Raw genomic sequence first — 17555 nt, 5'->3', positions numbered from 1 at the left:
GTTAGAAAATCCTTCTACGTGGCCCAACTAATCACAAAAGGGTTTGCATCCAGATCAGAAGAGGTCATTGTGCCCCTCTACTCATCACTCATCAGACCCATCATAGAGTACAACGCCCCATTTGGGATGTACCTTACAAGACACCTGCAACAGCTGGAAAGACCACAGAAGTACCTCACCAAGAGGTTCACTGGCCTCAAACAGATGCCCTGTGCAGCGCAACTGAAGAAATTACAGCTGTACTCGGTTGCATACCACCTACTCAGAGGTGATCTCTGCCTGACATACAAGGCCATGTCCAACCCAGAATTGATGGACATGCTCCACCTAAAGAACACCTTATCCCCGTGAGCCACACGCTCTAGGGATCTAAACCTCACCACAATAATAAATAGGACGTACTGGAGGGATAGATTCCTGCCCCAGAGATTTCCCATGCTTTGGAACAAGATCCCAATCTACATTAGGCAGAGATCCTCGCTAACACTCTTCAAAAGAAATCTTGACAAGTGGATGGGAAACAGAAAGTTTACCTCAGGGATCACTTCAGTGGCTCTGCTGGACAGAGGCACAGGGAACTAATCTAAGGGGGCGGCGAAAGCCAACACATTCTTGTTAGGCTTATAAATGCCTTTGGGCAGATAGCCTAGTACTTACCTATGAACCTATGCATCTATAGGTTTGTGTGTTTGTGTGTGGGGGGAAGGTGCATGCATGTGTATGTGAGTATGGTGTATGGTTAGTGTAGGAGTCGCAATTTTGAAATTCACACTTCTGGAATTTCAGGATTTTAAGGTTTCGGCTTTATGATCTCGAGATTCTGAAATTCGATATTTCAGGATTTCAGAATTATAAAGTGAACCCATATATATATATATATATATATATATATATATATATATATATATACATACAGTGGATATAAAAAGTGTACACACCCCTGTTAAAATGCCAGGTTTTTGTGATATAAAAACATGAGACTACAATAAATCATTTCAAAACTTTTCCCACCTTTAATGGTACCTATAACCTGTACAATTCAACTGAAAAACAAATCTGTTAGGGGAAAAAATACAAAAAATAAAAAATGTACAATAAGCTGGTTGCATAAGTGTGCACACCCTTAAACTAATACTTTGTTAAAGCACCTTTTGATTTAACTGCAACATTCAGTCTTCTTGGGTAGGAGTCTATCAGCATGGCATATCTTGATGTGGCAATATTTGCCCACTCTTCCTTGCAAAAGCATTCCAAATCTGTCAGATTGCGAGGGCATCTCTTGTGCACAGCCCTCTTCAGGTCACCCCACAGATTTTCTATTGGATTGAGTTCTGGGCTCTGGCTGGCTTATTCCAAAACTTTAATTTTCTTCAGGTGAAGCCATTCTTTTGTTGACTTGGGTGTATGCTTGGGGTCATTATCGTGTTGAAAGGTGAAATTCCTCTTCATCTTCAGCTTTCTAACAAACGCCTGAAGGTTTTGGGCCAAAAGTGACTGGTATTTGGAACGTTTCATAATCCCCTCCGCCTTGACTAAAGCACCAGTTCGAGCTGAAGAAAAGCAACTACAAAGCACTACCATGCTTCACCATGGGGATGCTGTTCTTTTGGTGATGCAAAGTGTTGTTTTTGCACCAAACATACCTTTTGGAATTGTGGCCAAAAAGTTCAACCTTGGTCTCATCAGACCATAACACATTTTCCAACATGCTTTTGGGAGACATGATGGGAGACATAATGTATTGTTTTGCAAATTTTAGCTGGTCCTGGATGTTTTTCTGTGTAAGAAAAGGCTTCCGTCTTGCAACCCTAGCCCACAGTCCAGACATATGGAGAATATGGGAGATTGTTGTCACATGTAGTACACAACCAGCACTTGCCAGAAATTCCTGCAGCTCCTTCAGTGTTGCTGTAGGTCTCTTGGCAGTCTCCCTAATCAGTTTTCATCTTGTCTTTTCATGGGAAGTCGAGTTCTTTGCAACGTCACTGTTGTCCCATATTTTCTCCACTTTTTGATGACTGTCTTCACTGTGTTCTATGGTATATCCAATGCTGTGGAAATTTTTTTGTACCCTTCTCCTGACTGATACCTTTCAACAATGAGATCCCTTTGATGCTTTGTAAGATCTCTGCGTACCATGGCTTTTGCTGTAGCAGGCAACTGAGTAAATGTCAGGAAATTCCTACTAGGACAGCTGAACTTTATTTTGGGTTAATCAGAGTTTCTTTAATTGATGGCAGGTGTGTACCCAAGAAGACTGAATGCTGTAATTAAATCAAAATGTACTTCAACAAACTATTAGTTTAAGGTTGTACACACTTATGCAACCAGCTTATTGTACGGTTTTTATTTTTTATATTTTTTCCCTAACAGATTAGTTTGCTTGTTTTTCAGTTTAATTGTACAGGTTATAGGTCATATTAAAAGTGGGAAAAGTTTTGAAATGATTTATTGTGGTCTCATTTTTTTTATAACGTATGAGACCGCAATAAATAATTTCAAAACTTTTCCCACCTTTAATGTTACCTATAGCCTGTACAATTCAATTGAAAAACTAATCTGTTAGAGGAAAAAATACAAAAAATAAAAAACATACAATAAGCTGGTTGCATAAGTGTGCACACCCTTAAACTAATACTTTGTTGAAGCACCTTTTGATTTAATTACACCATTCAGTCTTCTTCGATAGGAGTCTATCAGCATGGCATATCTTGACTTGACAATATTTACCCACTCTTCCTTGCAAAAGCGCTCCAAATCTGTCAGATTGCGAGGGCATCTCTTGTGCTTCTCGTTAAAAGATGTTATAAGAGATCTGGGGACACCGGTTGACAGCAATCTCTCCTTTGACCATCACATTGTCACTGTGGTCAGAAAGTCCTTCTATGTGGCACATCTCATTACCAACGGTTTTGCATCCAGGAAGAAAGAGGTCATCATCTCTCTCTGCTCTTTCCTCATTAGACCAGTCATTGAGTACAATGCTCCATTTGGCATGTACCTCACTAGACACCTGCAACAGCTGGAGAGGCCACAGAAATACCTCATGAAGAGGATCCTAGGCATTAAGCACATGTCCTACACAGACAGACTCAAAAGAATCCAGCTATTCTCTGTCTCATATGTCTGACCCAGCTCTGTTAGAAATGCTACATCTAAAGAAATCCCAATCCCTCCACACCACACACTGCAGAGACCTCAACCTCATTACCACAATCAACAGAACATGCTGAAGGGACAGGTTCCTCACCCAGAGACTGCCCATGCTCTGGAATAAACTTCCCATAGATGTCAAGAAGAGCACCTCGCTGGCCCTCTTCAAGAGAAATCTTTATGTGTTGGTGGGTAATACAAAGTTCACCCCAGGGATCACTCCCATGGCTATCCTTGATAGAGGCACTGGGAACTAATGTCAGGCTGCATGATGCCAGGGCACTTCTATGGGCTAGGCTTTTAAAGACTCCAGGCCCATTAGCCTAGTACACACCTATGAACCTATGAAAAAGAATGGGCATGTCTGACCAGCTTTAATGATAAGCTTTATGAGAACAGACTGAAATTAAGCTCAGCTGTATTAGCTAAGAAGATGGTGCTGACATTTTAGTTTGTTTATGCACAGAAGCTCTTGTTAGTATTTTTTAACCTCGTGTATCTCCATTCCATAAATAAGAACTTGAGTAACATAAGCTTTGCACTGCACACTACTACCCTTCTTATTGACTGCTTGTGTGAAAGCTCAATATTTAGAACTGGTGTATATTCTATAATCTACAAATGCTCCAAAAGTGTGTCAAATACTGCTAACAAAAAAATTAAAGCAGTAATAATGCACTTTGGATTGGATTTGGACCCTTCATCCCATGTTGAAGAACAAAGGTAATCCAGAAAGCTTGAGTCAAGTTCCAGCATCCTACCTGTTACCCAAAGGGTGACAGGACTAACAAGAAACAGAGTATAAAGGATATGTCCAGATAAAATCACTGTAGCTGGCAGATGTAGGAGACTCTCTCTGTGATTCTTTTCCTGTGGGAGAAGTAAAGATGCCTTGTTGAACTTTTAAGTAGTTTGTTAAGTTTAGTAGGTAGATGAACGAGTGTTATTGTTCTAATGTTATCTCATGTTAGGGTTGCTGTTTCAGACTATACATACATTTGTGTGTTAGCAGTATAAAAAAGTAAATGTACAATAGCTTGTAAATCTAGGATGTACATTGTAATCCCTTGAAAATGGTTTGCTTTTATTACCAGCTAAAAGAGATAAACACTATTCTCACACATCCATAACACACATGGAGCAAACATTTAGACTGGGGAAGAGTACCCTTTAATACAACAAAAAGGATTTTTAACAAAAAATGAAAAAAAGCTAAATGATTAGTTACGTGAACTCTTCCTATATAGTTCTTAAAGTATATAGTTGTACGTATGTTTGTGTGTGTGTTTCCTAAAATCCATGGGTGTTCATGTGTAGGTGTGTTCGCTTTTGAAGATGCATGATCAGTATACCTGCTGATTTCCAAGACTGCTAAATTGAAAGCAGTTCAATGAAGTGCTCAGACAGGTACTCCAGAAACTAATTCCTTAATAAAAATGGAAAAGCTCAAAAGTAACATATTTTTATGGTTTCTCTACAAGTGCTTAATGGTTAACTTAGTGTTAGTCCCCAGTTTGATTCCTGCTGTTACCTTTCTCTGGTGGTGTTTATCATTCAGCGACTTAGCCTGAAACGCCGCCATCAGTGAGTGCTGCATGTTAACCTCTCTGGGATGTTGTATGCAAATGTGAGGTTAGTATATTTAAGTAACAAGTGTTTGAGAAGCAAGCCATCCACATGCGAGAGAATAGAAAGGGTTTGCTTCTCCTTTGCAGCTATAGTGTGGTGTTTCATATAGTTATATTGTCGATTGTTTGGCATTTGAGGAGTTGGTCATTCAAACTGGGAAGCTATTTTTATTCTGAGTTGCAGTAACCATGGAGTTTTGTATATCAATATGTTAGTTACGCAAGTAGCATGGGGAGTTATGTCTCAAATCCTTGTGCTGTGAGGTGGGGTGTTGAAGTGGAGGTCACCAGAAAAATAAAACTGTCACAAGAAACATCTGACTTTGTGATATAGTCAAACTGTAAATAAGAAAACTTGTGAATTTTTTCATTAAATGAACATGGGTTTGTTCTGTATACTTGCTTTATGAGCCTTTATGATGTTTTAATAATTCATTAATTTTTCCTTATTAACAGCGATTTTATGTTGCAACCTCTCGTCAACTGAAACGTCTCGAGTCTGTTAGCAGATCTCCAATCTACTCACATTTCTCAGAAACAATCACAGGTTCAAGTGTCATTCGTGCTTATGGAAGACAGGACTCTTTTATTTTATTAAATGATAGAAAGTTGGATGACAACCAGAAAAGTTACTATCCAGGCATTGTTTCTAACAGGTATTGTCTTTAACTTGCTAACATTTAATTCTTTTGCAGTTCAAAATAAACATTGGACTTAAAATATTTGCATTCCATTTGTTTGTTTGTATATGTATATATGTGTGTGTGTATATATAAACATATATATATATATATATATATATATATATATATATATATATTTATTTATTTATTTATTTATTTATATATATATATGGTTCCCCTTCACAATATCAAATGAATGGAAGCTCGAAATGCATAAGCCCGAGATGAAAATCTCAAACTTCCATTCACTCGAAATTGTGAATGGGAAATTTAGGGTTACAGAAAAAAGGGTTCACTTACCTTTCTGCAGGGGTCAGGTCCCCCTGTGCCCTTGCAGGTTAAATCCACATGCTATGTGACCACAGTATAGCGGAGGACTGGAAAGTCTTCCATTTTACGCTTATGCATATAGCGCAGAATGGGAGATTTCCCTTTCCTTCGCTGTAGTGCGATCTCAGAGTAGGAATATTTAAGTAGGGGGGTGTGGGGGTGCAGGGGGGTGAAAACATTAGAAAGGTGTACTTTTTTTTTATGTCCCCTTCATATTTTCGAGTTTCTTCAAAGTCGAGATTCTGGCTTCGGTCTTATGAATTTCGAGTTTAGGGAAATTCGATTTTTATATATATATATATATATATATATATATATATATATATATATATATATATATACACACACACACACACACACACACAAACACAAACACACACACACACACACATACACACACACACACACACACACACACACACACACACACACGTGGATTGCAGACAACTCACCAAAGGACCATTTAATTGGAAAAGAACTCACTCAGGCAAAATGACTAAAAGTCCTTTTCACTGAAAAACAACTTAATCAAATTGTAACATGATAAAGTCAAAAATATCCAAGGCAAAAGCATTAACAAACATTTTTTCAGCAGCAAACACAACCCCCCACATCCACACCACAACACTTAACATACTAACTCAACAGTCACCAAAAGTGACAATACCACACACAGGGAATCCCTGCAAATGGGCATATAAAAAGCAGACCAGCAGTGGTTATGGACAGGTCACCCCAAACACCAGCTAAAGCTTCTTCATTCACTCCTAATGATTTCTGCTTCTCTGTTGCAGGATTACATCTAGCTGTACCATAGTCAGTAAAATGGACTTTCAGACAAATTGTCTTGTCTTTCAGTGAAATTGACTTTTGACCATGTATACTGATTCCTCATTCAATGAACATGGTAAACCACCCACTACTTATAAATACACTCAAGACTATCCCCCTAGATGACCAGGCTATCCAATGGTTTCAATCCTACCTGTGTGGGAGGCAACAGGCTGTACTTTGGCAGGACAAGCTATCTTCCCTGTTACCCATCACCCTTGGGGTCCCCCAGGGCTCTATATTAGGTCCCCTCCTATTTTCTGTCTTTATCAATGACCTGTACACTGTCATCCCTAAAGCTTCTTGTATTCAATATTTCAATGATTCCACTCTGATTTGCTCTGCCACCTCTCCTACAGACCTGCAGACACTAACAAAAAATGTTTTCAATACTGTCAAAAATTGGCTTTTAGATCGTTGACTAATTTTAAATCCAAACAAAATGAAGTTGCTGCTCTTCTCTCCCACGCGCAAGGCCTCCTCTCCTACCTTTACTATAAAATCCAACAATGGAACTGTCATTGCCCCAGATCTTAGTACCAAGTTATTAGACAGTTGACAATAACCTCAAGTTTGATTTGCATATTAATCAAACCATCAAAAAAGTTAACAAAAAAACTTGGATCTCTATACAAGATTAAGCCATTTCTAACACCACTACCTAGACTGTTATTTCCCGCACACATCTACTCTCCACTCTGCTCTATGCCTCTCCTCTTTTCACTAACTTGAGTAAGACTGACCTTAACAAAGTCTCTAGCTGCTACAACCATATTGCTAGATTTGCCACTGGTGCGGCCTACAGAACGCACCACTGTCTGAACCTAAATCACCTAGGGTGGCTTGAATTGCCTAACCAGCTTCAGTACAGCCAATTAATAATAGCCTATAAAATCCTCTACAAACCTGAAAACACACCTGTACTTAAAAGCATCATAACCCCTTTTAGTAACTTCAAGACACTTCACTCATCCAACAAGCTACTAGTTCAAACACTCAAATCCAACAACTCAGCTAGCAACTCTCTATTTGCCAACTATGTTGGCAAAACATGGAACTCACTCCCTGCTGAGCTTACCTCAGATCCCTCTCTATCCCATTTCAAAAATAACTGCTCCTTAAAAGCCACTGGCTTTGTCTTTGTTCTTACCCTGGCTAACTCCCACAATACAAACACGTGCTAAATAGGACACCTGTCTTCATCTAGTTTTCTTTCTCATTGAAAGGTTGCTACTTTGTATTAGATATGATAGACTGTATTGACTTTTATCCTGACATGAGTGGGCCATTGAAATGGAATTGTAACAGTGATGTACTTGTATTATGCAAAATACCTCTGTATGTACAATACCTCTCTGTATGTGTGGTGCTGCAATAGTGCTCTGATAGTAACATGTAATTTCTCTGTGTGTATGTATGGAGCTTTTCTCCCCGGGCCTCTGCTGAAAAGTGACATATATCTAGTCGGACTATCCCGGTCAAAAAATGTAAAATAAAATAAAATAAATAAATGAATTGTTCTTTAGATGTATACATACACACACACGCATATGGTTCTATCTGAAAAAAAAATCTAATTGCCAGATTATCGAATGTAAGACTATCAAGCCCATAATATTGTCTGTGGAAAACATTGCCTTCTGTTAACATTGAAACCCATAATATCAAAATCCAATGAATAGATAAGTAAAAGCAATAGTAGTACCATTTGTACATTCATCTAGTGCATTGGCTGTGGTGGAAGTCATGAGGGTCTGTCCTGGAATGACAGATGTGTATATGAAACTATGCTTTCACAAAAGGAGAGGGAAATATTAACAGTTGATGACTTCATGTACAATCTACAGAGGAAAAATAAAAACAGAAAATACTGGTGCTGCCAAAAAATATAGTAAATTGCTGCAAAGGGTGAGTAACATGGCTACTGTGGCATTTGATGAGTAACTCAAGAAAACAACACCCCACCACCACCCCAGCTACACCAATGAGGTGAAAAGATACAAGGTATGTAGTGATTTTAAACTAAGAGCAGCTGTATTGTGGGATACACCTTGTTTAGTAGTGGACAATGTGCTGGCTGCTACATCTGCTGAGTCCAGTGTGGCTTTACCAAGCCCAAAAGCTATGCTGCAGCATGTTAACAGGGTCCATAAGTGGAAACTGATAAAATATGTAGCCCAAGAAGTGTCACTACAGAATGTAGCTGTAGAGGGCTTACCACTTTAGCACAGTTTCTTTATTCATGGAGAAATGTCTGACACAATTATTGGCACTTATGTTCTTGTTATGTGAACCTCACAAAATCTCATAACTCTAGATAGTGCTTCAGTATAGATGATGGGGAGGACATTCCTTTCTAAAAGAAATGTTTGCCATCAGCAGTTTTGCATACTTGGGTTTTTCACATATTGTAGAAGCACAACAACTATGCTGTTGGTGTTTTGTTTAATGAGTAAGATACTCAAGGAAAGTCTGTAATTACTTATGACATTATGTTTTTGGTATATTTTGCTCTCAGGAGTTAATAGCCAGTGTACAATATGTGTTGTGTGATTTTGATACTGTCACTATGAAAAGCATTAGTCAAAACAACAGCATAACACCAAAAGGTTGTCTGTTCTGCTTCAGTCAGAATTTGTGGTGTAAGGTGCACTATTTACGGTTTATACCATTGTAGAGCAAATGTGCCAAGTTTCTATTGTCAGTCAAGAAATTGGTGCCCTTTTCATTTCTGAACAAGTCTGATGCCAAAACTGCATTCCTGTAACTGAAAGATGCATTTCTAAGAGTAAATAACTTGTGAAACAGTTTGGGGACTAGTTTATTTTTAAGGAAGCTATGTACGCTCTCTACTAGAAGAGCCATGTCTGTATGTTTCCCACCACACTTTCCTGTTACATTTTGGAGTGTTTCTGTCTTAGATCATTTGATGCTGCCCTGGACTCCAAACAGTATAGAAGCCTGGCATCATTTGTCAGGTGCCTTCTGGGTTTTAGAACAGCTGATTTGGCCTGTGTCATACAAGTTATTGTAAGAGAGCATAATAGGGTGGAACAACATAGAGATCGGATGTGTGCTGGTTGTCTCACTTCACCCAAGAAGTGGCATGTGCTGCGAAGGACAGCATAATTTGAAACTTTTTTAGTACATCAGAAAGATTACAGTATCTGATTTTTTGACAGCAGTAGTTCTAGTAATGTACATGTAGCATGAACGTACCATCACAAGGTGAAAAATTTTCTTCTGAATGTACACGGGTTGCAATAATTGCTTATGCATTCATTTCATTGTTACAATGGAGTTTTGAAATGCACTGCATTTTTGAGATTATCTTTTTTGTTTAAGGGACGTCTCTTAGTATTTACTATCTCTGTCTGAGTTGAAGTTCGCATGCAGTGAATGTTTTTCATGTTCTATTATTTTCCAGGGTGTTTCAGTTCTATTTATGTATGCCCACATTACTCTGAACATCCGAGTGCTTCTGCCACATATATTCAGTCTTCTGAGATTTGATATTATGGGTTCAGTTTTATCAGAACTCAGTGTTTTGCATGGTTGATATTATGGGCTCAATATTATCATGTTCTGCAGACTGGTAATTTGATTTTCTCATACAGACTCTTCTACTCTCTCTCCATATACGTGTGTGTGTGTGTGTGTGTGTGTGTGTGTGTGTGTGTGTGTGTGTGTGTGTGTGTGTGTGTGTTTTTCTGTATATATAGGTTTAGTGAAATTAGTCTAAATTGCTTAAGGTGAACATAAAATGGTCACCAAAAAAAGCTGTAAGACAGATAATATAAGTGGAATCAGTATTAGACCAGTGAGAGGTATATGCCCTTTCTCTGCTGTAGTATGACTTCAGAGTTGGTGTATATAATTAGCAGGGAGGTGAGGGTTACAGGAATACTGCAAAAACATTGTTTTTAATGTGTTTAGTATCTGTCAACCTTTTTGGTTTAGACATTTTTGCCAACCATGTTGACCTTAAGCAGTTCAGACTAATGTCACTAGATCCATATATCCACCCCCCACACACACACACACACACATACATATACATGTGTACTTCAAAATATCAAAATACAAAAATAGCAAACAGCAAAACATCGATCTCAAGGGATAAAAACTCAGAATAATGGGAAAAACAAAACATGTTTTTTGCATGGGGGACAAGAGCTACCTGTATCCTCCCTGTGTGTGACTGCACTCCCAACATCCCCTGCTAATTATATATACCATCTCCAAGATCACACAATGGATGTGGAAAGAGCAAATTCCCCTTCCCACAGTTCCACAACCTCCCAAAAAATTATTCTGTGAGAAGTGATCACATGACTATTTGATCACTTCTGTTGGCCTTAAAAATAAAAATGTTCAGTATTATGAACGCTTGACTATATGGAATGCGTGTGTGTGTGTGTGTATGTGTGTGTGTGTGTGTGTGTGTGTGTGTGTGTGTGTGTGTGTGTGTGTGTGTGTGTGTGTGTGTGTGTGTGTGTGTGTTAGTGCTGCCAGTTAATAATATGTTTTCCTGAAGATGGAAGGAAACTGGAGTACCCAGGGAAAACACACACAGACATGGGGAGAATGTGCAAACTGCGCACAAAAGTGACCAGAAATCAGGTTTGAACTCCCAAATCTTACAGTTCTGAAATAGACATCTTACCACTGATCCAGTTTGCTGCCCACTGAGTATTACATGATTAATTATTGACCCATGAGATCATAAAGTTAATGAAGTGGCCTATACAAAGAAGCAGATGGGTTAGGTGCTCTAATAATGGCAGTGATCCAAGCAGTTAGCTACAGAATTCTTCAGCCCTAAATCCCTTATACATGTTTTGAAATGTGCAGACAATACGGTCTTTACTTATAGGTCAGTCTTTTATAGCTTTTCTGCACCTCTAATGAAAAAAAATATGCTTATACTTCCTTAGATCCCCCCAGCTCCACTTCCTAAATGCTTAGTACAGTATGTACTAGACTAAAAGTATCCAGTCAATTGAAAAGGATCCTTACTCCTGCTTTTGTGAAGACTACAAATGTTGGAATTCACAGTCATATCTACTTCACTTATTCTGTCCTTAATGAAAAGCAGGATGAGCCTGATTACTGTGAAAGAAATTCTTTGTCCTACATTTTCAGAACAGTTATTTCCCTCAGGTATATTGTCTCCAGTCTAGCTCATCTCACATTTGACTGGTGTGAACTATACATAAGAGGAGATGCTCTGTCTCATCCTCTGGATTGCTTTCTTTGCCTGTATCTACAAGTAATTGGTTAGTACTGCAATACTTGGCCAGTCACACACTACACTGCACAAATAGGCACTGAATAAAACCAAACTGGAAAGAGTTTTGCCTCTTGCAGCATCTGCATAGGACTACATCCAAAATAACACCCTCCGGTATTGTTACAGTTCCATCACAAAATGAGTCTGTGACAGAAACAGACTTGGTGGCTGACTCAGTCTTTCTTTGTCCACTACAGTTCACGTCAGTTGACTTACTATGGAAGTACTCTTGTTTCATATCTGTCCTGTAGTCCTTCTAAGTAATGTTGATAGGAGACGGTCAAGGAGAATAGGAGTTATGTTAGTTGTTATCCCCGTTATTCGCCATCATGCATTTGTTTCCCCTACCATGAAACCCCCTAATGTCAGTGAAGTGTAACAGCTGATCACATACCTAGTAATAAATGGTTTGATGATATGTCCATTACATTAATTACACTCTTCTCTTGTACACCATCACATACTTTGCTTTTTCTGCTGACTTTGTTTACCTTAGTCCTTCCTTTTCCCTCAGAATGTGTCATGCACCAAACATAACATTTTTCCACTACCTTGTGCTAATTACCCGATGTGAGAATCAAACCCGGCATCTTCTGTTTGAAAGGTAAACACCTTAACCAGTATACCATTTGCCAAAAATAAACAAAACAAAACAAAAACAGAGATGCACCCCTCACATCACTAAACTGGGTACTGTAAAATCTCAACTGTGCCTTGATATCCTTTCCATGAAAATCACAAACAGAATGGGGGAGACAAGATGTACCATTGGTAGATTCCTACTCTCACCTTGAATGTATTCAGCTCAAGAACCAAATGTAGATTCACCTCCTACTCCTAAAACGCAGAGGCCAATTATCACATAACAGTGCCTTAGAACCTCAATTTGTTGTAGCACCTCCGACAAGAGATTCCAAGTTCTACAGTCATATGTCTCTCCCAGGTCCACAAAGAAACATGTAGACTACACTGGCAAAGTCCCACATCCCCACCAACATTCTTGTAAAGAGAAAGACTTGATCAGCTGTTCCATAGCAAAGAAATTAGTATTGCCTCTCTTGAATCAGAGGTTCAGCTGTTGGAGTGAGTCTTCTTTCCAGCACCATGGCATAGCCTGTCACAGAAACGTTAAGCAGTGTGATTCCCCTGTAACTGGACCAAACTCTCCTGTTCCCCTTTTTGAAAGTAAGCACATACGCAGCAAAAGAAAAGATAAAGCAAACAAAATGTGGTCCAAATATTACCTTTTTGTGGTATTACAGTAATTATAAACTCTGTCTACATCAGTTCCAGTATATAATTTGCATATTGTTGAAAGGCAAGTTATTGGTCTATAGTTCTTACAATTACAATAGCTTGAAGGTTCACTTTAAAGTAGGAGTATCATTTTTCCTTTTGTTGTTAGCATCTGTATAGGTTGTGCATATAAGTAATGTTTACATAAGACTAAATATTTGTGTAAAAATGTTAATTCCTTTAGCCTAAATTTAGGTACTGAGCATGGGCCCAGAGTTTTCCAGTTAGGAATTTTTCTTAATTTTCTCTCAATTTCTGTGGCTGATACTTCATCCCATTTCATATCATCTATATTACAGCTCCATACTGTTTCTTTTAATCCTTCTATCCATTCAGAGTATTTGTTATATTCAACACAGTCTTCATAAATCCATCCGTCCATAACCACATTTTTCACATTTTTGCACATGGGTTCGGGGTGTCACATCAACAGTGACTATCATTGAGAGCCACTGTTCACACTGACAGGTGACTAGCTCAGCTGCTGTTGTTTTTCAGTACCACACGTACATGCTCACTCACGCCTATTCAGTGTGTCTAGTCCACAAATTCATAAATACTTCCTCACACTGTATTATTTCTTCTTTTCTGTTGGCGTTTTTATTCCTTTTTCTTTATTTCCCAATTCTTTTAAAAAACATTTTTGAGTCATCATTAAATTGCTTTTTTGGGTTTTGTAATTATCTGCATACCTTCTAAGTTTTCACTTTGTGCTGATATTTTTCATTTGTTATTAGAAATGTATGAAAAATCTTGATCTGTTTTGATGGTGTAGGCTGATTTTAACCAGTCTCTCTAAGGATTCTGTTGCATGTTCTGTATTACTCAACAGTAATACTTCTTGCCTTAGTTGCCTTATAGGTTTCTCTGTTACATGTTTCTATTTTGGCATTCTACTTGTTCCCTTTCTTTCCTTTGCTGCTCTACATTTTTGTGGTAACATCCATTATTTGTTTAGCTGCACAATATGTCATGTTTATTTTTGTTATATCACATGAATTTCTTTTAATAGTTCTGATTACTGTATTAATGTCTTCTACCTGTTTTCTAACATTTTGGGACTTATTTACTTTCTGTAATCTGTTTCTTTCATCTGTCTTACTATGTCTATCAATCAATGTTAATTCAAGCAGGTCTTCCTTTAGATCATTTTTTTCTGGACTGAGAACATCTTCTTTGCTCTCTGTTTCATCTGAGTCTTCTAAACAATGCTCCAGGGCATATTTTTCTGACACATTCTCCATAAATGCATCCTCTTTCATCAGCTGCTCCTCCATATGTGGAGCCATTGGCCCATTATGTTGCAACAGGGTTGCTACTTTCTGCCCCTTCTCTTGCTGTACAGCTTCAACTGAACTTTTGTATTGGTCTCCTACTGAAGGCTCAAGAGCATCACTATATGGCAAATCTTCTTCAGATGTCTTTCATGCCACCTGCCCTCCTTAATCTGGAGACCCATTATCCCATCATGTTGTGACACTACCTGTGGTGGACTCTCTACACTAAACTTCACTTCGTAGAGATTCCATCACTTCAGTTTCTGTTTGTTTAACTGCAGAGTTAAACTGACTAGCACTTTGACAAAAACCAATGAGTACACAAACAGTGTATATAGATTATCCAAACTCAGTGAGCAGGCTTTCAGTGAAGGAATTAGTGCTTCAACATGAGGACCAGCAATTAAAAACTGTTGAGAAAAATAAAACAATAGTTCAATATGCAGCAAATTTGTTTACTGTTACAAAAATCCTGTATTTATCAAAAATCCATTATGCTATCCAGTTTTGTTTTATTATTTACAGTATATAAAGCTGTCAAACCTGTACATCCAAGGCTGTGATCTCCATGTAACTTTTGTGGAACTGGTGGGGATTTCCATACAATATACTGTTAAAGAAGTTACAGTCTACTATAAATGGAACAGGGAATAGGAAAGCCGCAGCACCAAGAAGACATCAGTTTGGGACAGGAATGTGACATAAAAGAACCTTAGCAAGAGGGAGTGTATAAATATTTGTGAATTGATAAAGGATCAACAATAAGACATGAACAAATGCAAATAAAACTTAGTAGGGAATATTTTAGATGACTAAAATTAATACTAAAAACAGTGTTGACATCTAGGAACAAAATTCAAGCTATAAACCAATTTGCTCTTCCTGTCCTAACTTACAGTTTTGGAGTGATTGACTGGCCCCAAAAGGTGTTGGATAGGTTGGACAGGAAAACAAGAAGGGATGCTTCATGCTTATCAAATGATTTATAAAAAACGGTGCACAACAAGACAATACATTCCCTGTTCTGAAGGAGGTATGGGCCTCCTTAAAATTGATTACATGTATAGATCTGCAATTTTAGGACTGCATGCATATCTGCTGACCTCACAAGACCCAAACCTAGTGAAAATTTTGAAACATGAGGAGGATAAGTCTAAGATGACTTCCCTGCTTAGTTTAGCAAAAGCATATCGGCCTCAAGGGGGAATGGAAATCAAAAGTAGATAAAAATCAGGCAGCAACAGAATGTGCCAAACAACAAAAGAAAGAATATAAGATGAAGAATTAGATGAAAAGGCAAGAAATGTGGAAAATGCATAAGTATAGTTGAAGTATAAAAGACTGTTGGAACAACCTCATGTTTATCAATATCGAATGCAGGAATGGTTAACGAGAGGTGAATTTAAATCAAAAGATGAAAGGCTAATAATGGTGGCTGCGAGATAGTGGACTATGTACACTGGTTTACAAAGCCCATTGAACAAGTGGGAGAAACAAATATATGTTTTGTAAAACAGATTTGGAAACAATCACACATCTTGTTGCTGGTTGTGATACACTAATGGCAAAAGGACTGTATACTGAAAGCCATAATAATATGTCAATACTGTTGCATTGGGGATTGTGCAATCATTATAACAATGAAGTAGATGAAAAACACTGGAAACATGAGCCACAAAGCATTACATAAAATGATGATGTTTATATCACATGGGATCACCCATTACCAACAGTTCACAAAATAGATGCTAGAAACCAGATATTGTCCATGAGAAGAAGACAAAGGTAGTATTGATCAATGAAACTGCTACACCGAATGACTGCAGTGTCTTATGTACAGAGAGATACAAAGTCATAAAATACCAGGATTTGCAGGCAGAAATGAGGGCAATGTGGAGAAAGGATACCCAGACAGTTCCAGTAGTAGTAGGAACAACAACCGTACATAGATATGTTACCAATATATGTAACTCCATACGAATTACAGAAGGAGTAATTACTAGGCACATTGCAGGTGCTGCAAAGGGCATTTCTGGCTAACATCAAAGACTGAAAATAATACTAATTTCATGAACTTCAGTCATACTTTGATTTAGGAATGGGGTCCATTCCCATCATGATATTAGAAACCCAAAAGACTTCGAGAAATTAAAAGGGAGACACCACAATCATATTTATGTGACCTAATAAAATATTAAGATTATATTTACCATTGTGAAAACCTCATCAGTAATGTTATAGGTTTAGAGGTTCATCTTAAGCTGATGACAAAAAGACCCTTGAAAAGCTCAACCATATCACCCAATATTAGTGAGGCAATTAATAGTTTCCTCCCTACTAAGTAGATTTTCTCTACATATCTAAACTGAAATTATGTGATCACCAATACAGACTGATTTTAAAGGTTGCTATGGAAGTAGTATGTAACAGGACCCTAGTCAAGAAATGGGGTATACATTGGACTAGAACCTGTCACATCAGCTGGTACTGTTAATGTACAGATATGTTTACATATCTGCAGTTGGCTTAACACTGGCTCTGTTTAGGTGAAGAGGTTCTGAGACCTTGGAGTCATTCACAGCATGGAAGGCTAAACGGGGATCACCTTTGGTAGCCTATATGAGACTGAGTAGGGGAAACAAGCCTTCTAGTCTTATCAGAGTAGCTAAGAGTACTAGGAAATTATATCCATCTGATGAGGAAATGCTAAAGTCTCTAACACTGATTTAGATGCTTAGCAACGTATATGCTGTTGAGGGTGTTATATTCAGTGATGGGCCTAATAAAAGAGGATGAACGTGGGACTATAACCTCTTCAAACCTCAAGTAGATGCCACCAAGGATAAGTTGTGCATGCTAGATGGATTTAATAATCATGACAGAGAAGTAGTGGTCAAACGAGAGTCTATCAACAAAATTGATATCCAGTCCTTGATCAATAAAATAGATATCCAGTGCTTGACGACTGGGACAAATTTAATTGAAATGTTATCTGTATGGTATGTGATGATGACACTAGATTTATTAAAGGAATATAGTAAACAATTAAGGACTCACTAGTGGG

The 17555-nt window shown here is 38.1% G+C and overlaps 1 protein-coding gene across 1 annotated transcript in view; it reads left to right on the top strand.

The window, feature by feature from the left end:
* Nucleotides 1-17555, top strand: part of ABCC3 (ATP binding cassette subfamily C member 3) — a 1985081-nt gene that overhangs the window by 1755832 nt on the left and 211694 nt on the right. The window contains exon 24 of the mRNA XM_044062096.1: nucleotides 5238-5437. Within this exon, the coding sequence (XP_043918031.1) occupies nucleotides 5238-5437 (200 nt within the window). The remainder of the gene's footprint in view (nucleotides 1-5237; nucleotides 5438-17555) is intronic.

Source organism: Protopterus annectens, chromosome 2.part1 (assembly GCF_019279795.1).
Source record: "Protopterus annectens isolate FY-2018-M chromosome 2.part1, PAN1.0, whole genome shotgun sequence".
Classification (NCBI taxonomy): domain Eukaryota; kingdom Metazoa; phylum Chordata; order Ceratodontiformes; family Protopteridae; genus Protopterus; species Protopterus annectens.
The sequence above is the reverse complement of the archived record's forward strand: the minus strand, read 5'-3'. Positions and strand labels throughout refer to the sequence as shown.